Source organism: Mytilus californianus, unplaced genomic scaffold (assembly GCF_021869535.1).
Source record: "Mytilus californianus isolate M0D057914Y unplaced genomic scaffold, xbMytCali1.0.p SCAF_4, whole genome shotgun sequence".
NCBI classification, from domain to species: Eukaryota; Metazoa; Mollusca; class Bivalvia; order Mytilida; family Mytilidae; genus Mytilus; species Mytilus californianus.
In genome coordinates this window covers 914,201-939,447 of record NW_026262690.1, presented here as the reverse complement: position 1 = coordinate 939,447, position 25,247 = coordinate 914,201, and the positions used below count along the sequence as shown (strand labels likewise).

The following is a 25,247-nucleotide window of genomic DNA, read 5'->3' as shown; positions in this document are numbered from 1 at the left end:
ATCAAACAGTATCCAGCCATAAAAATCGGACCTATGAGACACTAGCAGTATAAAACTTTATACATTAATTATCAAAGTTTAAACAACTAAACATTCCTCATAAATAGTTACAAATCTATATATCTATAAACTTGTAAACATTTCTGAATATATTTCTAAAAAACATAACTATGGTGATTTTGCCGGACAAATGATTTTTATCGACTAAATTCTGTTAAGAAGTTGATATTGGACATTTTATAGGGTTTGATATAATAAGACTTATAACAACAGCTATAATTAACTCAGAATAATATTTTATGATTACTCAAACCTTAGGGAAGCGGAAGATATCAAAGGGATATTCAAACTCATAAGTCGATGACAAAAAAGTAAAACGACCAAAAAACAGCCTAAAAACTGTAAATAAAAAACTTCAGACTGACCAACACGAACGCTACCAAAACATGGGTCATTCTCAAGTGCTCCTGAAGGGTAAGCAGATCCTACGACAAATGTGGTACTGTACCACACGTGTTGCTCATGTAAGTACAAATTAGTTGATAGTCTCATTCGGTGATGTCACATTGAAAAAAAGACGGAATAGTGGTTACGACAATTGGAACATATCCGTCGTCATCTGTGAAACAAATCTTCCATAGCAGTCAACCAACTCGCGATGGCGTCCGTAAAGTTTTCGAAGGGGTGACCATTTCTTTACTACTTGGATCCCTTGGTTACACCTTCCTTGTAAACTTAACAGCAACCCTCTACCAAGGAAATCATGATAGGGAACGCAAGCTCTTGCATTTTGTATCAACTGGGAGATATATACTCCATATGCAAGCGGTATTTAAACTATTAAATCTAAAAGGACCTATTTGGTAGACTAGGGTTGAATGTAAAATCAGTTAAATAAGTACAATTATAATGAAACAAAGGTTCCAACGTCTTTAGGCAAACATGACTAGGCTATTATTCAGTGTCCCTTTTGGCCTTAATAGCTCTTCATGTGTTTCAGTACTTATATATTATTGGCTTTCATGTATTTGGCTTTAAACGTTCCCGGTGAAGATAAATCCAAAAACTGTGTTTCTTTTTATCTTCTAGCACTGGGTCATAACCGCTCAGTTCAGCAGGCAGTGCTTCGGTACGGACAACCGCTCAGTTCAGCAGGCAGTGCTTCGGTACGGACAACCGCTCAGTTCAGCAGGCAGTGCTTCGGTACGGACAACCGCTCAGTTCAGCAGGCAGTGCTTCGGTACGGACAACCGCTCAGTTCAGCAGGCAGTGCTTCGGTACGGACAACCGCTCAGTTCAGCAGGCAGTGCTTCGGTACGGACAACCCCTCAGTTCAGCAGGCAGTGCTTCGGTACGGACAACCCCTCAGTTCAGCAGGCAGTGCTTCGGTACGGACAACCCCTCAGTTCAACAGGCAGTGCTTCGGTACGGACAACCGCTCAGTTCAGCAGGCAGTGCTTCGGTACGGACAACCGCTCAGTTCAGCAGGCAGTGCTTCGGTACGGACAACCGCTCAGTTCAGCAGGCAGTGCTTCGGTACGGACAACCACTCAGTTCAGCAGGCAGTGCTTCGGTACGGACAACCACTCAGTTCAGCAGGCAGTGCTTCGGTACGGACAACCGCTCAGTTCAGCAGGCAGTGCTTCGGTACGGACAACCGCTCAGTTCAGCAGGCAGTGCTTCGGTACGGACAACCGCTCAGTTCAACAGGCAGTGCTTCGGTACGGACAACCACTCAGTTCAGCAGGCAGTGCTTCGGTACGGACAACCACTCAGTTCAGCAGGCAGTGCTTCGGTACGGACAACCGCTCAGTTCAGCAGGCAGTGCTTCGGTACGGACATGATTTATAACATACCTTTCTTTAATTCTCTGTTGAAAAATTTAGAAATTATTATAAAAGTAAGGTTACAACTCCCTCCGGAAAAGTTGACCTTAGATGAATTTGGCTATTAATTTAAATTCCTTTTTGGTTATATATCAAGCAACGTGTTTCGGTACTTATACATCCTCGGCTTTCAAATTTTCGGCTTTGAGTGTTCCTGCTGGATGTAAGTCCAGAAAAGCACTTTGGAAAGTGTTCTTTTTATTTTTCAATTAATGAACTCAAACTGTGCCATCAAAGTGTATTATTGAGTACTATCGTCTACTTTAACAACTATCGGTACGGTTATGTGTTGTATAAGTAAGACTAATTTATGAAATGAATATATTGTCTATACTATAAGTCTTGCTTGTTATCCTAAAACAACTGCTGTTCATTTGTTATGTAAAAATAGGTAAAATCATACTAAAATGTTCCCGTCTCAGAAAATGCTAAAATACACACATTTATGTTTCGTTCTGAAGACAAAGTACAAGTACTATAAACAAACAAACTCTGGTTTTTTTTTTCTTTTACAAACCGACTTGTTTTGTGTATTCATATAAAGCAAAATGTGCACAAAACATCTAAAAAACAAAGAGAATAAGCATCATATCTTGTCCAATTAATAAGGCGTTCATGTAGATAATGATGTCATGTTACTAAATATCCCATATTTCAGCGAGAGCTTCCATCTCATATACCCCAGTGAACTTGAAAGTAAGAATACTGTTACGGACTTCTTAAACAGGGTACGCAATTGTAATGAGGCAGAACGACCGAAATCGACTATTAGATCTGTAAATATACTGATTTTTTGGACATTATGACGGTACCTAAATTCGAATAGCGCCTGAAATATGCATAAAAAAATATGCATACACTCTTATCGCGGACACATTGTCACGCTAATGCTCTCCGTTTAGACATCATGACATTTCATTGGGATTTTATCTTGAAATTAACTTGTAAGATCTGTTGTCCCTTATCTGTCTTGTTATATTTTGTGGGAGGGGGGTCCTCGTAGTATCAATATTGTAATTCTATTTTTATTTACAAATATTGAGTTTCAAAACCAAACTCTCAATTTCTATAACGGGAATTTTATTTTCAATTATTACCCCGTCAATTTAGTTTTAGTCCGTTTTTCTTCTAGTTTTCTGGCAATAGGTTCACAAAATAAGCAAACAGTTCCAATAAGTAATCCTGTTCCTAGTAAGAAAAATGAACCATGATAAGAGCCTGTCATATCTCTTATATATCCTGCAATGAAAAACAAAACTTGAATTGGTATAAATTATCACATCTATTTGGATTGAATGTTCTTTACGTTTAAATATTGTAAGGTTATTCAGCGAACATTGGTGTATATTGTCTGGAGTAGTAGCATGCCTGGCTGTGCAATTAATATTAGACTAGGGGACATATTCACCAGTATAATCTGATTAAGCTTTATCACGTATGAAAATACTTCAAACCTGAGAGTAACTGTTAAAATTTGAAGCGCTGCATGTACTACTAGCAGATATCACACACACACTTTTTGGTAGCGTTCGATATAGAATGTGACTTTGCTTTACAAAACATGTTATACAAATATTTGCACACATCCAAGGCACATTATTTTTTTCTAATATAAATGTGTATCAAATAGAGGCAAACAAGAATTATTTGTTCGGATCATACGATATCAAGTTATATACCAAATATTTAAAGCGCAAGATGTGCTTCAAGGTTGTCTGAATATATATGTTGTTGATGTATTTTACAATTCACTATCAGAAAATTTATTAAAGTTTGTCGTTATTATCCCGAAGCTATATTAGCTAAGAGAATATAATATAAATTGTGTTATCAAACCTTGATCTAGTTGGTTTATTTATGTCATATTTGTTCTTGTTTATTGTTTTATATAAATCAGTCTGTTGGTTATTTCGTATCAATTGTTTCACATATCGTCATGTCGAGGCCTTTTATAGCTGACTATCATGTCTATACGGTGTGGTTTTTCTCCTTGTTGAAGGCCGGTCGATGACCTACAGCTGCTCAATGAAACTGTAATAATAGTTGTCTCATTGGAAATCATACCAGATCTTCTTAACAACGCGCGAAGAATTGACGGATTAAATAACTTTCCTGTTAATGGCCAAATCTTCGCCTGATTTTATAGTTTATGAAAATCAGAAGATGTGGTATGATTGCCAATGAGACAACTCTCCACCCCAGACCAAATGACATAGAAGGTTACAACTAAAGGTCACCGTACGGCCTTCAACAATGAGAAAAACCCATACCGCATAGTCAGCTATAAAAAGCCCCGAAATGACAAATGTAAAACAATTCAAACGAGAAAACTAACGGCCTGATTTATGTACAACATAATGAACGAAAAACAAAAATGATATACACAGTACAGACTCCTGACTGGGACAGGCCCCTAAAGAATGTGGCGGGTTAAACTAGTTTGCTGACGCCAAACCATCCCCCTAGCCTGGGACAGTGATGTAACAGTACAACATAAGAACAAACTATAAATATCAGTTGAAAAGAGCTTAATTCATCAGATAGATACAAAGCAGAAAAACATCCAACAAAACAAAAACAAAGACCAGATGTGGCAGGGTATTTATACATTACCACAACAAAAAAACACACTAATAAAATTGAGAATGGAATTGGGGAATGTGTCAAAGAGACAACAACCCGACCAAAGAGCAAAAACAGCCGAATGCCCCCAATGGGTCTTCAACACAGATTTCAGAGTACTCGCAGTCACTGACAGCTAGTTCAAAGCCAATAACAACTAAAAAAAAAATCTATCTAAGACATACATATCAATCAGTACAAGTCCAACATCCAATGGATTTAGTGTAAAGGCGTCATTAACAGTCAGAGAAAAACATGACCTTTTGCAAGACCCTTTTGCAATGCCAAGACACAGGTATCGACAGGTTGTAGAACCGTGAATGTGCATATGTATATAACAATAATATTTAGTTTGGTTTTAATTTGCTGATAACAAAATCAATATTTATACCAATACAACAATATTCAAAGATCAAATTACAATGTTGAATTGGTAATCGTTTAGAATAATTAAATTAAAGGGTCGATAATTTTACCCGGATCGTATCTAAATTTATGGGCTTGGCAAACAATATCACCGTAAAAATTAGGATGTGCTATCCCGTTTGAAATACGTTTTCTACAGGTATAGCCAAACTTCCAAACCAAATCTTTGTATCTATGGAAGAATTTAGGAAAGGTTTTCTCGGTACATAAAGCGCCATTTTGTGTAGCGTCAGAAGAAAAACAAAATAATAATTATCGCTTTAAAGAAATGGTCCTATTTTGTTTTATTAATAAAATAAATGCCAACACTTCTGACTTACCTATGAGAAAAGTATTCACCATTAAACTAAAACCATGAACTTGGAACAGTATGGCTAGTCCGTCTGACAGATTTTCTTGTCCAACAGCGTCCACTATTAGTAGAGGATACAAGGAAAAATAAACTCCTCCGACTAGTCCATAGGTAGCAGCATAAGCTGCAAAACTAGGAAAATCTGTATAAAATAAGTTTAGCATGGCAGCGAGGCCACTTATAAATATACATACACCAACAAGATGGTTCCGTCTTAGGAATCCTGAATCTGCTATCCATGCGACGGAAAATCTACCTATACAGTCACATACGGCTGATATTGTCACTAACAGTGCAATTTTGTCATCTGGAATATTATAGTCTTTGGCAAATGGTGGGATGAAAGTAATTGTTAATGCACTTCCAAAAACGCATAGAAAGCCGGTCACCATTAGAAGTTGAAAACTGTGATTTCTTAAAATGCTACAGTTAAATAAATTTGAACAACAAGAACATTTTGTTTTGTCGACTTCAGAAATGCTACTATGGACAGATGGTATTGACTTTACAAAGCTGACAACAGGGATTGCATTAGCTATATTTCCCATACTTCCGTATAAATTTAATGTACTTCCGGACAGTTTATCTAAAACTATAGAGTGGTGACTTCCAAGTGAGCGCTCTGATTGGACGCTTACCTGTGGTTCTAGCTGCACAAACATTTTAGAAGATTCGTGTTCTACTATTTCATTGGCGGATGTTCCATATGCTTTCGATGATCCATTTGCTGTTTTAGAAGTATCTTCTTCTTGGAGCAAAACAATTTCAATTTCTTTTTCGTGGATTTTGGTATCGGTTTTCACGGGGAAAGGTCTCATTAAAGCCCCTACTGCAGTTATGTGGAACAACATTCCCGACATAATCATCAAAGCACCTTGGAGGCCATAATTATCGAGCAAATGTCTTATCAATAAAGGGATAAAGAGACCACCAATACTGCCTCCAGCATTAGCTAAACTGTTAGCTAGTCCCTTCCTCCTATCGAAATATGTGCTAAGTAGCACTATTGCTGGTCCATATGATGCGGCACATCCAGAAGCTGAAAGAAGATTCATTCAAAGATGTATACAAATGTAATATGGCAGATGTCTAACAATGTAACGTTACTTTTAAATACGATATATCAAACCAATCGTATGTATTGCAATAGTCTACCAGGGTAAAAAGTCAAATAGCAAAAAATTCTTAATACAAAATATACTTATCAATAACTTCATCTGATGATTTTTTCGAATTGATGACATTAATTCAGTACTCCAGTATGACGAATGTACATTAACGGTATATGACAAGAAGGTCGTTGTCAAATTAAGGAACAAGAAGTTTGTGACCATATATTTAATATATTTATTTCAAATTACCCTATAATACCATCTACAAATGGTAACACACACAAATATTATTCACAACGTCCCAACTTAACGTCGCTAAACAACATCATCGATATCAGGAAAAGTACACACAAGAAGTATATTGATAAACTTCATAAATATCAAAACAATTTCCATCCTACCAAAGTTGTCGCATTTCGAGAACCAAAAAAATTAAGAAAGCTGAAATTACCACAAGTAATGATACCAACATTTTTTTCAAATCTCTGTGTCAAAAAAGACAAAGGCTGCAATCCTGCTTAAGGATGATATAAAAGTCAGTCTACAGAAGACAACAATAATACAATGGCAGTCATTGCTAACAGGGCACATTTCGTCACTTCAGATCATCAGGCTACACCATAACGATTATATACACGCACCCGTCATAGACCAAAATGCCAGGATTAGTTTGTGTTAAATGTATTCACTACGTATAAAATAAAATACAAAAATAAGAAGATTTGGTATGATTGCCACTGAGACAAATCTCCACGTGTCTAGAACCGGTGCTATTCTCGACATTGCTACATGTAAAACGACTTAGTCAAATTTCTAGATCTATGGATGGCTGTCATACTGACATTACTTTATTTTTTTAATCTATTAAACACATGTTTCTGCTTATAAAGGTAATACATTCTATTCAATAATACCTATACCGCTGTTTTATATCACGTCCATATATCACGTTTTACGTTGATCTCACGTCAGCCTAAGAAAAGACTTACCATGTAAAATACCCTGAGAGAAAATAAGAAATCCGACTAACTATGTAAAATAACCTGAGAGAAAATAACAATAAAATGCTTCGCCGAGCGCAGCCTGATACGACCGCAGAGGTCGAACCCTGAACAGTTGGGGCAAATTTGGACACAATATTCAAGATTGATGCTGTCTGAATTTGGATTGTGATCAATTTTGTTTTACAAAATATAGGTTTCTGACACAAGATAAATGTGGTCAAAGATCTTAAAAATTTGAAATGGGACATTTAATTTACCTAGTATGGTCTGATATCCAAAATCAAACAACATGGTTAGATTCAGCATGTAAAAAAACACAAACTAGAGGCTCCAAGGAGCCTGTGTCGCTCACCTGATATTTTTATTTACAATTGATGCATGAAATAATGCAACCGTTATACATTTGCTTTATTTTCAGAGACTTAAGTAAAAAACTGCATTTTCCCCCTAAGTTCTATTTTTAGCCATGTCTGACATGTTGGTTGGCAGGCAGGGTCATCGGACACATTTTTTTAAACTAGATACCCTAGTGATGATTGTGGTCAAGTTTGGTTAAATTTGTCTCAGTTGTTTCATTAGAGAAGATTTTTGTAAAAGATTACAAAAAATTACGAATAATTGTTAAATTTGACTTTAAAGGGCAATAACTCCGTATGTTGACTTATTTGTAGATCTTACTTTGCTGAACATTATTGTTGTTTACAGTTTATCTCTATCTATAATAATATTCAAGATAATAACAAAAAACTGCAAAATTTCCTTAAAATTACTAATTCAGGGGCAGCAACCCAACAACGGGTTGTCTGATTCATCTGAAAATTTCAGGGCAGATAGATCTTAATCTGTTTAACATTTTCACCCTTGTCAGATTTGCTCTAAATGCTTTAGTTTCAGAGATATAAGCCAAAAACTGCATTTTACCCCTATGTTCTATTTTTAGCCATGTCGGCCATCTTGGTTGGCAGGCGGGGTCATAGGACACATTTTTTTAAACTAGATACCCTAGTGATGATTGTGGCCAAGTTTGGTTAAATTTGGTCCAGTAGTTTTAGAGGAGAAGATTTTTGTAAAAGTTAACGGACGACGGACGCCAAGTGATGAGAAAAGCTCACTTGGCCCTTTGGACCAGGTGAGCTTAAAATTTAATTTTAGTTGAAAATATCTAACAAAGTTTAATTTTGTACCCTTCAAACCTTAATATGGATTAATTTGAAAACAGGGCCCAAATTAAAAAAAAATCTAAATGCACAATAAGATTCAGCATATCATAGAGCCGCAATAATGCAGTTTTTGATGAAATCAAACAAAGTTTAATTTTGGACCCTTTGGACCTCAATGTAGACCAATTTAAAAATGGGGCCAAATATCCCAAATAGTAATACAAGGTTAGAAACCCCCAAAATTAAAGACTTAATATAATTCCCTTGAAATTGGTTAAAAGATTTGTATTTATTTTCAATTGAAAATTTCTTGCTATTGCGCAATACTGTGCTATTTTGAAAAATCTTGAAGAAAAAAGGTATGACCCCCCCCCCCCCCCCAAAAAAAAAAATTGAAAAAAAAACCCAAAACTATTTGAATGCCTCCCCCCCCCCACAGTTATTTTTGAAATTTTGAAGATTATTTTCTTTCCAGGAAAAATGTACAATTCCAGAGAGTTCCATAAACTTTAACACAAGTTATTGTCTGGAAACTAGAAAAATGCTTGTTTTTGGCTCCTTTTTTGCCCCTTATTTCTAAACGTTGGGGCAAATACCCCCAAACTCAATCCCAGCCTTCCCTTTGTGGTATGGAACCTTGTAGTACAATTTCAGAGAGATCCATACACTTAAACACAAGTTATTGTCTGGAAACTAGAAAAATGCTTGTTTTTGGCCCCTTTTTTGCCCCTAATACCATGAGAGAAAATAACAAAAACAACTTACCATGTAGAATATCCTGAGAGAAATAAGAAAAACAACTTACCATGTATAATAACCTGAGAGAACAAGCATTCTGTGAGTATTGCATGGCAATACATAGTCCCCTACCGGGTAAAAATTCATTATACTGGAACAAAATGCTAACTTGTTCTATAACTTGTCATGGTGTAAACAAAAAGAAAATATCAAGTCAATATCTTCAAGCATGACTAAAAACAGTGTGGAAAACTGAATATATGAGTGAATTTTTTTCAAGTCCAAGGACCATAACTCTGCACAAAATTATCAGACCGAAACAAAAATTTGAACTTGATCTGTAACTTGTCATGATAAAACTATATACTTGTCAATCAATATCTTCAAGCATGATGAAAAAAAGTGTGGAAAACCTATAACACTCTAACATTAGTTATGATTAATAGTTCTCTAAAATTAGATATGATGTAATACAATGTATATCTATTTTGAAATTACAATCAAATATAATTAATAGTTCCAATTATTTTTTCTTTCATTTGTCACAAACTAATATAAATTTTTAACTTATCTATAAAATGTCAACAACTTTTATCTACACAATGTAATGTAATGAAATATATACCTTAATAAAAATAGATTATTATCTAATTAAAGGATTTCACTTAATAAAATATATATATATATATATAATTTTATATATATATATATATACATGTAGCATTCAGAAAATTAGCTTATACAAAATAACATATAAACCTGCCACAAAATTCCTCAATTTACCATAGAATGTCTTTAAAAAATGAGTTATCTCCCTTTGTACAGATATATGGTTTAACATAGTACTCTTACATTAGTTATGGAGTTTTTTTTATGGACCATAACTCTGGACTTAATCATCAGACCGGAACAAAATTCGAACTTGATCTATAACTTGTCATGATAAAACTATATACCAAATATCAAATCAATATCTTTAAGAACGAAGAAAAAAAGTGTGGAAAGCTGAGTTGCCGGACTGACGGATGGACAGACGGACAGACAGAGTGCAAACCTCAAGTCCCCTTCGACTTCGTCGGTAGGGGACTAAAAAGGAAAACAACTTACCATGTAAAATACCTTGAGAGAAATAAGAAAACAACTTACCATGTAAAATACCCTGAGAGAAATAAGAAAACAACCATGTAGAATACCCTGAGAGAAATAAGTAAACATCTTACCATGTAAAATACCCTGAGAGAAATAAGAAAACAACAATGTAGAATACCCTGAGAAAAATAAGACACGACTAAGCATGTAAAGTACCACGAGAGAAAATTAGAAAAACGACTAACCATGTAAAATAACATGAGAGAAAATAACAAAAAACTACTTATCATGTAGAATATCCTGAGAGAAATAAGAAAAAACAACTTACCATGTAAAATACCCTGAGAGAAATAAGAAAACTTCATACCATGTAAAATACTCTGAGAAAAATAAGAAAACTACTTACCATGTAAAATACCATGAGAGAAATAAGAAAACTACTTACCATGTAGAATACTCTGAGAGAAATAAGAAAAACAACTAACCATGTAGAATATCCTGAGACAAAATAACAAAAACAACTTACCATGTAGAATATCATGAGAAAAATAACAAAAACAACTTACCATGTGTAATACCCTGAGAGGAAATAAGAAAAACGATTAACCATGTAAAATAACCTGAGAGAAATAAGAAATCAACTTACCATGTAAAATACACTGAGAGAAATAAGAAAAACAAATTACCATGTAAAATACCATGAGAGAAATAAGAAAAACAACTTACCATGTAGAATATCCTGAGAGAAAATAACAAAAACAACTTACCATGTAGAATATCCTGAGAGAAATAAGAAAACAACTTACCATGTAAAATACCCTAAGAGAAATAAGAAAAACAACTTACCATGTAGAATACCCTGAGAGAAATAAGAAAAACAACTTACCATGTAAAATACCTGAGAGAAATAATAAAAAACAACTTACCATGTAGAATACCCTGAGAGAAATAAGAATAAAATGCTCCGCAGGGCGCAGCTTGATACGACCGCAGAGGTCGAACCCTGAACAGTTGGGGCAAGTATGGACACAACATTCAAGCTTGATACAGCTTTGCATTTGGATTGTGATTAAATATTTGACACAGCATAGGTTTCTGACACAGAATGAATGTGGTCTAAGAACTTAAAAATTTTAAATTGGACATGCACCTATTATGGTCCAATATCCAAAATCTAAATACATGGTTAGATTCAGCATATCAAAGGACCCCAAGAATTCAATTTTTGATGAAATCAAACAAAGTTTAATTTTGGACCCTTTTGACCTCAATGTGGACAAAGTTGATAACGCGGCCCAAAAATCAAAAATCTAAATACATGGTTAGATTCAGCATATCAAAGAACCCCATATATTCAATTTTTGTTGAAATCAAACAAAGTTTAATTTTGGACCCCGATTTGGACCAACTTGAAAACTGGGCCCATAATCAAAAATCTAAATACATGTTTAGATTCAGCATATCAAAGAACCCTAAGAATTCAATTTTTGTTAAAATCAAACTAAGTTTAATTTTGGACCCTTTGGACCTTAATGTAGACCAATTTGAAAACGGAACCAAAAATTAAGAATCTAAATACATGGTTAGATTCGGCATATCAAAGAACCCCAATAATTCAATTTTTGATGAAATCAAACAAAGTTTAATTTTGGACCCTATGGACCTCAATGTGGACCAATTTAAAAACGGGGCCCAAAATCCAAAAACTAAATACACGGTTAGATTCAGCATATTAAAGAAACCCAAGAATTCAAGAATAAAACCCCATTGAAATTGGTCAAGAAATAAGCAATTTATACGAAGTATCTTCTTTTGCACAATACTGTGCAATTAAATATTTCTTGCTATTGCGCAATACTGTACAATTGACAATTTCTTGCTATTGGGCAATATTGTGCTATTGGATATTTCTTGCTATTGCGCAATACTGTGCAATTGAAGATTTCTTGCTATTGCGCAATACTGTGTAATTGAAGATTTCTTGCTATTGTGCAATACTGCGCAATTGAAAATTTCTTGCTATTGCACAATACTTATTATATAATAATTTACACATCCTGTTTGGTGTGTATCTCCTACCATATCATTATTATTTGCTTTTAAATATAAATCAGAAATAACCAACTTAAAATGGAAAATTTCAAAAGAAAAATAAAAGGAAAAAAAAAAAAATCCCCCCCCCCAAATTTTTTGAACCCCCTTATGATTCATCACCCCCAAACTCAATCCCAGCCTTCCCTTTGTGGTATGGTACCTTGCAGTACAATTTCAGAGAGATCCATACACTTGAACACAAGTAATTGTCTGGAAACTAGAAAAATGTGTTTTTAGGCCCCTTTTTGGCCCCAAATTCCTAAACGTTTAGGGCAATTACCCCCAAACTCAAACCCAGCTTTCCCTTTGTGATATGGAACCTTGTAGTACAATTTCAGAAAGATCCATACACTTACACACAAGTTATTGTCCTGAAACTAGAAAAATGCTTGTTTTTTGCCCCTTTTTGGCCCCTAATTCCTAAAATATTGAGGCAATTACCCCCATCATCAATCCCAGCCTTCCCTTTGTGGTATGGTACCTTGCAGTACAATTTCAGAGAGATCCATACACTTGAACACAAGTTATTGTCTGGAAACTAGAAAAATGCTTATTTTTGGCCCCTTTTTGGCCCCCAATTCCTAAATGTTTCGGCAATTACCCCCAAACTCAATTCCAGCTTTCCCTTTGTGATATGGAACCTTGTAGTACAATTTCAGAAAGATCCATACACTTACACACAAGTTATTGTTATGAAACTAGAAAAATGCTTGTTTTTTGCCCCTTTTTTGGCCCCTAATTCCTAAAATTTTGAGGCAATTACCCCCAAAATCAATCCCAGCATTCCTTTTGTGATATGGAACCTTGTGGTACAATGTCAGAGAGATCCATACACTAACACACAAGTTATGTCTGGAAGTTACAAAAATGCTTATTTTTGGCCCCTTTTTGGCCCCTAATTCCTTTACTGTTGGTACCATAACCCCCAAAATCAATCCCAACCTTCCTTTTGTGGTATTGAACCTTGTGGTACAATTTCATAGAGATCCATTCACTTAAACTAAAGTTAGAGTGCGAAAACCAATGTGTCTTCGGACGACGCCGGACGACACCAGACGACGACGACGACGACGACGGCGACGCCAACGTCATACCAATATACGACCACAAAAAAATTTTTGCGGTCGTATAAAAAACGACTTACCATGTAAAATACCCTGAGAGAAATTTAAAAAAACAGCTTACCGTGTAAAATACCCTGGGAGAAATAAGAAAAACAACTTTCCATGTAAAATACCCTGAGAGAAATAAGAAAACAACTTACCATGTAGAATACCCTGAGAGAAATAAGAAAAGCAACTTACCATGTAAAATACCCTGAGAGAAGATAAGGAACGTGACTGTCGGAGCGAATGCATTCAACAAATATCCTAAAGCTGCAACAAACCCTCCAACCATTATCAACTGTCTGCTACTAAAGTATTTGTTTCCCAGAGTTAAAATAAAAAATGCTGTTTAAATAAACGATAAAAATATACCGTTAACTAATGTTAGCAGAATACAAAAGGCAAGGGTAACTTGCTAATATCTGGAAATAAATAAGAAATGGTACATTTTATCACCTATGAGTTTTTTAGCAAACAAAAGGTTGCTAGCTTGTTTATGTAGTACATATACACCATTGGATTTCAATTTCTGGGTATGAGCATTTCTAATGAAGGTATCCAGAAAAGCGCTTCGGATGCTACAAATTTATAAAGTGTTGTTATCAATTATTTATCCTTGGCTTTCAATTAATTGTTTTTGAATGAACGTTCCTGATGAAGATGTATCCAGAAAAGCTCTAGTATGTAACAAATTTATATATGATGAGTTTATTTATAAAGGGTTATGTCCATTTATCTAGCCCTGTCAATACTGTTACTAGTGGAGTGTTTGTCTCCGATGGAATAATCAGCTCAGAAGTCGGTGCTTCGGTACTGATATGATTTATAATACACTTTTGTTACTTAATTCTCCGTTTATAAAACGAGAAATTACTTTAAATAAATGGGGAATGTGTCCATGACACACAGATGATGCCCCCGCTTGCATATCATAATGAAGTTATAAAGGGCCATAACTGAAGAAAAGTAAAAGTGATGCTACCCAAATTTGTACTTGATCTGAGTTTTGTGGTAATAAGTATTGTGCATAAGTCTCATAATATTTGGTTGTGGCTACTTTAAGTTAGAGAACAGAAACGAAAAATTCAGCAAATTTTCCATTTGTAAATAGGAATAACTCAAGAACGGTAAAAGTGATACCACCAAAATTTAAACTTGATCTGTATTTTATGGTAATAATAATTGTGTATAAGTTTCATAACATTTGGTAGAGGCAAACTAAAGTTAGAGAACGGAAACTAAAAATTCAGCATTTTTTATGGTCATAAAGAGGCATAACTCAAGAACGGTATAAGTGACGCCACCAAATTTCGAACTTGATCTGTATTATGTGGAAATTAGCATTCTGTATCAGTTTCATAACATTTGGTTGAGGCAAACTAAAGTAAGAGAATGGAAACGAAAAAAATCATCAATTTTTATGTTTAGAAAGGGGCATAACTCAAGAACGGTAGAAGTGACGCCACCCAATTTCAAACTTGATCTGTATTTTATGGTAATAAGCATTGTGTATAAGTTTCATAACATTTGGTTGAGGCAAACTAAAGTTACAGAACGGAAACCAACTTTGGGACGGACGGACGGACGGACAGATGGATGGACGGACGGACGGACGTACAGACGGACAAGGGTAAAACTTAATGCCCCTTCCGCTACGGAGGGGGCATAAAAAAACTAAGGTTCAAACTCACATAGGCAAAGTTGACCGTAAATGAATTTGGTTTTTCTTTTATGCCCTTTTGATCATATAGGACTTTACGTGTTTATATATACATCCTTGACTTCACATGTTTATATATACATCCTTGACTTCACATATTTATATATACATCCTTGACTTTCAGTGTTTATATATACATCCTTGACTTCACATGTTTATATATACATCCTTGACTTCACATGTTTATATATACATCCTTGACTTCACATATCTATATATACATCCTTGACTTCACATATTTATATATACATCCTTGACTTTCAGTGTTTATATATACATCCTTCACTTCACATGTTTATATATACATCCTTGACTTCACATATTTATATATACATCCTTGACTTTCAGTGTTTATATATACATCCTTGACTTCACATATTTATATATACATCCTTGACTTTCAGTGTTTATATATATACATCCTTGACTTCACATGTTTATATATACACCCTTGACTTCACATGTTTATATATACATCCTTGACTTCACATGTTTATATATACATCCTTGACTTCACATGTTTATATATACATCCTTGACGTCACATGTTTATATATACATCCTTGACTTCACATGTTTATATATACCTCCTTGACTTCACATATTTATATATACATCCTTGACTTCACATGTTTATATATACATCCATGTCACATGTTTATATATACATCATTGACGTCACATGTTTATATATACATCCTTGACGTCACATGTTTATATATACATCCTTGACTTGACATGTTTATATATACATCCTTGACGTCACATGTTTATATATACATCCTTGACTTCACATGTTTATATATACATCCTTGACTCACATGTTTATATATACATCCTTGACGTCACATGTTTATATATACATCCTTGACGTCACATGTTTATATATACATCCTTGACTTCACATGTTTATATATACATCCTTGACATTCATAACATTTGGTTGAGGCAAACTAAAGTTACAGAACGGAAACCAACTTTGGGACGGACGGACGGACGGACAGATGGATGGACGGACGGACGGACGTACAGACGGACAAGGGTAAAACTTAATGCCCCTTCCGCTACGGAGGGGGCATAAAAAAACTAAGGTTCAAACTCACATAGGCAAAGTTGACCGTAAATGAATTTGGTTTTTCTTTTATGCCCTTTTGATCATATAGGACTTTACGTGTTTATATATACATCCTTGAGTTCACATGTTTATATATACATCCTTGACTTCACATATTTATATATACATCCTTGACTTTCAGTGTTTATATATACATCCTTGACTTCACATGTTTATATATACATCCTTGACTTCACATGTTTATATATACATCCTTGTCTTCACATATCTATATATACATCCTTGACTTCACATATTTATATATACATCCTTGACTTTCAGTGTTTATATATACATCCTTCACTTCACATGTTTATATATACATCCTTGACTTCACATATTTATATATACATCCTTGACTTTCAGTGTTTATATATACATCCTTGACTTCACATATTTATATATACATCCTTGACTTTCAGTGTTTATATATATACATCCTTGACTTCACATGTTTATATATACACCCTTGACTTCACATGTTTATATATACATCCTTGACTTCACATGTTTATATATACATCCTTGACTTCACATGTTTATATATACATCCTTGACGTCACATGTTTATATATACATCCTTGACTTCACATGTTTATATATACCTCCTTGACTTCACATATTTATATATACATCCTTGACTTCACATGTTTATATATACATCCATGTCACATGTTTATATATACATCATTGACGTCACATGTTTATATATACATCCTTGACGTCACATGTTTATATATACATCCTTGACTTGACATGTTTATATATACATCCTTGACGTCACATGTTTATATATACATCCTTGACTTCACATGTTTATATATACATCCTTGACTCACATGTTTATATATACATCCTTGACGTCACATGTTTATATATACATCCTTGACGTCACATGTTTATATATACATCCTTGACTTCACATGTTTATATATACATCCTTGACTTCACATGTTTATATATACATCCTTGACTTCACATGTTTATATATACATCCTTGTCACATGTTTATATATACATCCTTGACTTCACATGTTTATATATACATCCTTGACGTCACATGTTTATATATACATCCTTGACTTCACATGTTTATAATTCTTATATGATTTGCATATCTATAAATACTTGAAACGGATTGGTCAATTAGAATTTTTTACCTTGGTTTACACTTCGATAAACCATGTTTCCGAAACTACTTTCGTACCATCTATTCATGCGCGATACACATGCATATGCAGGGAGTCCGGGATTTTCAGCAAATTGAGATTGAAAAACAAAAACATAAGTTTTTTTTCTATTTTAATGCATATGTAACCAAAAAAATATTGCATTAAAGCTTTGAAAATGCATGAAATTAAAATTCATGAAAAATTCCGCGAAATTTCATGAATGATTTAGCGCATTTACGTCATGGCAAAACACGACGTCATACAAATGAAAGCTTTCAAGCGAAAGATTATTTCGTTACTTGTACGCTTCAAATTCGGATAATATCTCATTAAAATGCAGTTTTTGAGGTAGGTGCTATTTCATTTTAGATTCTGTTGCATTTATCGAATATTTACGGATTTTAGAAATTCAATATGGCGGCTAAATCCTTAGTTACGACATGTGCATTTGATGGTAGTAGCCATCAAACAAAAAATCCTAACTAAAAATCGCGAATGTTTGACTGAAGAATTATAAGGATTAAACACATTTTTTCTAGAGGTTATTGATGTGTAAACCGGGGCTCTTACTCACAAACTTAACATAAAAGTCCTTCGGACTTTTATTCAGTTTGTGAGTTAATCGCCCCGGTTTACACATCAATAACCTCTAGAAAAAAATGTGTTTAATCCTATAATATAAACATCCTTGACTTTCATTGTTTATATATACCACCTTGACTTCACATGTTTATATATACATCCTTGACTTGACATGTTTATATATACATCCTTGACTTGACATGTTTATATATACATCCTTGACTTTCAGTGTTTATATATACCACCTTGACTTCACATGTTTATATATACATCCTTGACTTCACATGTTTTTATATACATCCTTGACTTTCAGTGTTTATATATACATCCTTGACTTCACATGTTTATATATACATCCTTGACTTTCAGTGTTTTTGGATATGAGGGTTTCTGATGAAGGTAAATCCGGAAAAGCCCTTCTGACGCAATTTACTTAAAAAGTGTTATTTTCTTTTCTTTTGTTCTAGCATTGGGTCGATACTGTTAGTCCCCAATTGTATCAACAACTATTCACATGATTTATAACATACTTTTGCAACTTAATTTTCCGTTAATAAGTTCAGAATTTTTAAAAAATAACTAAGGTTCCAACTCTTCAGGCAAAGTTCGTATTGTTTTTTTCTTATTCTTTTGTTTTCGTTTGTTCTATTTTAACAGTTCAAGTAGAGCATTAGTCTGTATAACTTTAATCGTTTATTTGTCTTATCTTTGACAATGAGTGGAATCTCTTTGTATTATAAATCTGTAAACATATATTCAAAAATATAGAAATACATGCGATCAATCTAAAACAAACCATGTACGGTGACCTATAGTTGTTAGCTTTTACGTCATTTGGTCTATGGTGGAGGGTTATCTCATTGCTGTAATCTTAAAATTTTGTATATTGTACTTATTTGGAGAAGATTATCTTAAGTTGTTATAACTTGTATCCAATCCTATTGTATATTTAGACAATAAAATATGTTTAAACTATCTCATTGGCAATCATACAACATCTTATTTTTACATAAATGTCGCCAATACTATTACTGTTCTTCAGTCAAAATGTTAATAGCTCTGTTTCTGCATAGTTAATTTCCTTTATTTTTAGGATTAATAAAGGAAGTAAAACAATGATTACAATAAGGAGGTATGTATATTTGTTATTTTCTGTAGTAATCTTACCAAAAAAACTAAACATGGCCGTCTGTATCGAGAGAACAAGGGATACCATAGATGCAGTGGTATCGTAAACTCGTAAATACTCAACAAAGAACAAACCAAAACACTTCAGTGTCCCAACTATCAAAAATAGTTCACAAAAGCATGCTGAAAAAATACTTTAATTTAATGCGTAATTCATAATATTATTTGGATCAGTTTGTGCCCGTTGTAAAAGGTTGCGTACACGGTTCTTGTCTATCTTTTATTAGTATTTAGATTGCAGTTGTTTCCATCTCATTGTATTTTTCAGGTTAATATATGTTTTTAGTTTATCTCGTTATTCTACAAACTAGCTTTTGAAATGTCCTTCACGGCAATGAAACTATAACTGAAACATGTCGCATGACGTTTAACCAATCAAAACAAAATAAATACTATAAATGGGAGCCGTTTGGTGTGTTAATCGAAGACAATGGAACATGAAAAGCTATGCTGACTTATCCATTTAGTTTCTTTGATTTGCTCTTAATTTGTATCATAACATTTTGACTGTTTGCGTGGTTGATTGATTCTTAAGAAACAATTTTAACTTACATCTTTCTAAACTTTAAGGTGTTCGCCTACCTCAAAGAGGCCAGTCAGAAGAAATATGCTCTAAACGCAAGCAAATGTGGCTTGTTTTATTTTTAACACTATGACAATATACTACTCATGATGAAGTTCTAAGTGTCAAACTTAAAATTAAAGGTAGTCACAAAATAGTACCCCTGATTTAGGGTGCGCATCGGAAATAAATGTTTATAAAAATAAGGAGACGTGGTATGATCGCCAATGAGACAACTATCCACCAAAGTTCAAATGAAGTGGATGTAAACAATTATAGGCAACCGTACGGCCTTCAACAATGAGAAAACCCCATACCGTATGGTCGGCTATAAAAGGCCCCGACATGAAAAATATGAAACAATTCAATTGAGAAAACTAACGGCCTAATTCATAAAAAAAACAATTTACGAAAAACAAATATGACAGCCATGAACCAACGACAACCACTGAACTACAAGCTCCTGACTTGGGACAGGCACATAAAGAATGTGGCGGGGTTAAACATGTTTGTGAGCCCTCAACCCTCTCCCATAACCTGGGACAGTAGTGTTACAGTACAACATAAGAACAAACTTGCTTGTAGCGTCACAACACTCTCTTTTTCATGAACTGTGAGTATTATAAGATCGGTACTTTGAGTCTTTCGCCACTCTTGTTTTTATTAACTGTGAGTATTATAAGATCGGTACTTTGTGTCTTTCGTCTCTCTTTTTCATGAACTGTGAGTATTCTAAGATCGGTACTTTGTGTCTTTCGCCTCTCTTTTTCATTAACTGTGAGTATTCTATGATCGGTACTTTGTGTCTTTCGCCTCTCTTTTTCATTAACTGTGAGTATTATAAGATCGGTACTTTGTGTCTTTTGTTGTTTTTTTTGGGGGGGAGGGTTTCGGTACCGACTGATGTGCCAAGTCCTGTCTGATTTCGTTTTTTCTTACGTTGTTTTTCCAAGGTTACAGGGGTGGAGTTTACAAATATGCCACCACACTCTTTGTGGCGTTGTTCCAATCCAGTGGTTACCGTTGTTATGTCATACTTGTTTTTATTGTTGAAGTATAAATCAGTCCGTTTGTTTTCTCTTCTGAATAGTTTTACATATTGATATCCCATGGTATAATAGTTTTACATATTGATATCCCATGGTATTATATTTTATAGCTTACTTTCTCTTCTGAATAGTTTAACATATTGACATCCCATGGTATTATATTTTATAGCTTACTTTCTCTTCTGAATAGTTTTACATATTGATATCCCATGGTATTATATTTTATAGCTTACTTTCTCTTCTGAATAGTTTTACATATTGATATCCCATGGTATCATATCTTATAGCTTACTTTCTCTTCTGAATAGTTTTACATATTGATATCCCATGGTATTATATTTTATAGCTTACTTTCTCTCCTGAATAGTTTTACATATTGATATCCATGGTATTATATTTTATAGCTTACTTTCTCTTCTGAATAGTTTTACATATTGATATCCCATGGTATTATATTTTATAGCTAACTTTCTCTTCTGAATAGTTTTACATATTGATATCCCATCGTATTATATTTTATAACTTACTTTCTCTTCTGAATATTTTTACATATTGACATCCAATTGTATTATATTTTATAGCTTACTTTCTCTTCTGAATAGTTTTACATAATGATATCCCATGGTATTATATTTTATAGCTTACTTTCTCGTCTGAATAGTTTTACATATTGATATCCCATGGTATTATATTTTATAGCTTTTTCTCTTCTGAATAGTTTTACATATTGATATCCCATGGTATTATTTTTTATAGCTTACTTTCTCTTCTGAATAGTTTTACATATTGATATCCCATGGTATTATATTTTATAGCTTGCTTTAAATTATTGGTTTGTTTCTTGTTGTAGACTGCACGGTTACATGTTATTGTTGACATCTTTCTCCTTTTGTCTGGATAATTGTCTCATCGGCAATCATACCATATCTATTTTTTATAATTGGTGTTTCAGAGGTTCAGATTCTAAAGTTAAGAATTGGAGAATTGAATATCGAACGTTATCCTACTTTATTTCCATAACAACTTTAAGGTACTACTGTATTTAATGTAATTACTTACCAAACATAATAACCCACGCCCATCCTCTATCTGTCGGAAGGTCTGATTTCATTTTTTTAGATTGCTGTTCCTCCATAACGCTTGTTGTCGTCATATTCTTAAGGAAGCATATATTCAATGTAAAAACTTCCCTTTTATTTCAAAATACGAACAGTTTATTTGGTTAATGTCCAGTGAGTCTGGAAATATTAATATATCAGTGTCAAGATTTATTAGTACTTGTATTGAAATAAGAAAAACATTGCATTCCAGTGACTAAATACACATGTAGTAGTGATGTAGTAACACCATCTTGTATAGAGGATAGTTATTTATTCATTTATTTTCAATGTAATAGATCTTAAAATTTATTGTATAATTAATACTATATGATCCGTTCATCCTATTTTGACTCTTTCAAAATTCAAGAGTCTATCCTTAATTGAGGAAAATTGTATGGCCTTCCAAATACCGTTTCGATTCCTAACATCACTGAAGAGACATTAATTGTCGAAATCCGGATATGGTGTACAAATTTTTGCACCTCATGTTTGCGGTATACCATCTTTTCCGCAAGTTTATTGTTTTCTGTTTGGTAATAAACTAATAATAAGATCTATTTTGTTACATCCTGTGATCTGTTTATTTGGCAATCGCCAATGGCAGTCAGCAGGGTTTAAGAACATCAGTTGTTCGACCTGCTAGTCAAATGCGTTTGTTAAAATATACTTTTTCACTCATTTGGTCTTTTGGAAAATGTTGTTTGTGCTGTATTTAGACCCCTCTACCAAGAAATTTGTTTTGCATGCACACGTATAAAAATTGCGGTTTTTCTCCAACGCAATCATAGGTTTGAACGTTGTTTTCAATTTAGACTTGTATATATATATATGTGTATATGCTCGGAAACGGGCCCTTTAAATTGGATTTAATAAAAAATATTCTATACTATTCTGTAGAATTATTTTACTCTTCTTGTCGTTCGAACAAGTTTATCACTTCTTGCACGTTGTCGTCTATCTTTCTAAGTGAAATAATAAAGATATCAGATTAAATATAAGACAAATCTGCATAGTACACTATCACAGAAATTTGACTTTTAATGGAGCACTGATATCAGAATTCAATGTGCAATTTTCATGTAAAACACATTCTAATTGCAAATGATGGTTTTTTTTACAATACGAAAGGGAAATTTAACAGTTGCTTAAGCACCGACTTGATCAATATCAAAAGGAAACGTTGAAATTTAAAGTTCATGTGAACTTGGGTTAACCACATTGACTATATCCTATATGAGGAATCTTCTAATTTATTATTCTTCAAAAACCTTAAAAGTTTTTTTTCTCTTTCGTTTTAGTTTTATATATTTTCTTTAGTTGATGTTTTGTGTTAAATTTCTTGTTAGATTTCTTAGACTCTTAGAGTGAGCCATATCAAAAGCATGATTCACTCAAAAAATGGAAACACCATATCAGTACTTCTCAAGATTTTTTCCTGTTCAAATAATTGAAATCTTAACAGAATCTCGTAGTTCGGCAAATCTGAGAACTGCGTCTACTGATACCAACTTATAGTCGTTTTTTGTTTGTTTTCTGTTATTTTCTTTTTACTTATTATGCTATTTTGTTATTTTTCTCTTTATTCTATTTGCTGTTTACTGCTTTGCTACTCGAGGTCATATAGCACTTGCCAAAAATCACGTAGCAAAAATAAAATTTTCCATTTGGCAAGTTTACAAGAATTATAAATGTTAACCGACTAACTTACAACCACAATTTCACTTATAATTTATAGATTTAAATCCTATGATGTCAGATCACAGTGTAAAAAATAAACATTAAGACACCTTTCATACAAATTGTAAATTGTCATATCTAAAAACTAATTCCTTCGTGAAACTTATTTTAATCTTAAACGTATTTTTATACTTTTTACATTTCAATTAAATTCAAAACATGGTGGGATGTTGTCAAACTCTCAAACGAGGATAAAACTTGTATGTTAGTGATGGATATATCATTTCAATAGTAGAAGTCGGTAATTTCTTTATAAGTTTTAATGTTTATAATAATTAAAATCTTGTTCCGTTCGTTTAATTAATTTGGATATAGAAGTGATTTTGTTCCGACATGAAATCATGTCTGAAAGTGCTATTTGTACGGTAAAGGAATTTTAAGTATTCTGGTATGACTTAAAATTCCCCCAAAATGGATCATGAAGCATAAATACTTTTAAAATGTAATAAAAATGCGAAGTCATATATCCATGACAAAGTCAACTTTTTAGTTAAGAAACAGAGACATTTACGATCGACACATTCTTTAAGGCGACGGAAAAATATGAGAATTAGTGTACGTATATATTTGTATCACATAATATGGATAGTCGACCTTCCCATGGATAGAAACAAGTGCCTGTGATTTGTTTTGTTCAATGCCTTCAACCGCTAGGATTATAAATATACATTTCTTTCATAAATAATAAATCAAAACTACTGGTTGAAAAATAGTTCATACCATGAAACTTGACATAAACAAACACATACACTTTTCCAGGTTTATGTGCAATATTCATGTGTCGTAAATGACCTCTATACTATAAAATACGTAAATTAAAGGCAATGTCATGTTATCACAGTACTTTACATGCTTTCAATTAAAAAAATACACATTTCACACGAGATACTAGGTCCTCGTTCTTGATTACCTACCCTTTTATTTACCTGATCAACGGTGTGTGATGTCCTAGTCGCCGATGATGTGTAAAGCATAATAACACACGCACAAATTATACTGACAAGATAAAAAACACAAACTAACATATATATTTATATACATGATAAGGAAATTAATACTCACTGAATTCCCTTGTGAAAGTAACGTGGACATTCATTCGTCGTTGTAGATTACGAAAGAAATGGTCAATCGTTATGGGGGTATAGATGGGGTGATTACTTATATGATTATCAAAATTGAAAATGATGTCTGGTTTTATTGTATTTAAAAAATTAAAATGGCAGATCGTAAAATCGCCTAACGAGTATCAACTGTCTGGCAGATCTTAAAATCCCTTGCATGAGCTAGGGTCGTAATGGGGGTACCTTCATGACGAATAACGGTAAAAATTCTTGCCAAATGACGTTAACGGTAAATTTTGGTGCATGACGATAAAATGTACACTTTCTTTTAGACGATAAATTTGACGAATCACGTTAAATTTTTCCAAAATTA

General features: G+C 33.5%; 1 protein-coding gene and 1 long non-coding RNA gene across 20 annotated transcripts; both read right to left on the bottom strand.

Annotated features, from left to right (window-relative positions):
* Positions 1-2,949: 2,949 nt before the first annotated feature.
* On the bottom strand, positions 2,950-19,180 carry LOC127737243 (monocarboxylate transporter 12-B-like). Of its 17 annotated transcripts, XM_052247787.1 has the most exons (6): positions 18,423-18,492; positions 18,311-18,338; positions 15,281-15,393; positions 13,788-13,934; positions 5,255-6,325; positions 2,950-3,125 (listed from the first exon to the last, which is right to left on the bottom strand). In XM_052247787.1, exons 4-6 carry the CDS (start codon positions 13,879-13,881, stop codon positions 2,980-2,982), a joined length of 1,311 nt encoding a protein of 436 aa, XP_052103747.1. In that variant the 5' UTR covers positions 13,882-13,934; positions 15,281-15,393; positions 18,311-18,338; positions 18,423-18,492; the 3' UTR covers positions 2,950-2,979. The 17 variants fall into 17 exon arrangements, 3 of the variants coding, with proteins under 3 accessions (XP_052103747.1, XP_052103748.1, XP_052103749.1); XM_052247788.1 differs by lacking the exon at positions 18,311-18,338; XR_007999290.1 differs by lacking the exons at positions 2,950-3,125; positions 5,255-6,325; positions 13,788-13,934; positions 15,281-15,393 and adding exons at positions 15,624-15,896; positions 16,861-17,028; positions 17,442-17,472 and having other exon boundaries at positions 18,423-18,496.
* A 181-nt stretch (positions 19,181-19,361) lies between these two features.
* On the bottom strand, positions 19,362-24,951 carry LOC127737248 (uncharacterized). 3 transcript variants are annotated; one of them, XR_007999324.1, is made up of 3 exons: positions 24,876-24,951; positions 22,036-22,214; positions 19,362-19,488 (listed from the first exon to the last, which is right to left on the bottom strand). It is a non-coding gene; the product is annotated as an uncharacterized LOC127737248 (long non-coding RNA). The 3 variants fall into 3 exon arrangements; XR_007999323.1 differs by lacking the exon at positions 24,876-24,951 and adding an exon at positions 24,728-24,843; XR_007999322.1 differs by lacking the exon at positions 24,876-24,951 and adding an exon at positions 24,740-24,811.
* Between the last annotated feature and the right edge of the window lie 296 nt (positions 24,952-25,247).

Excerpts from the sequence above, each read along its gene's own strand:
- LOC127737243 (XM_052247787.1), bottom strand. The coding sequence starts at position 13,881 with ATGGTTGGAGGGTTTGTTGCAGCTTTAGGATATTTGTTGAATGCATTC. Across the intron at positions 6,326-13,787 it reads CTCTCAGGGTATTTTACATG|CTTCTGGATGTGCCGCATCA; the intron begins GTAAGTTGCTTT and ends ATCTTCTTTCAG. Across the intron at positions 3,126-5,254 it reads GGTGAATACTTTTCTCATAG|GATATATAAGAGATATGACA; the intron begins GTAAGTCAGAAG and ends TTTTCATTGCAG.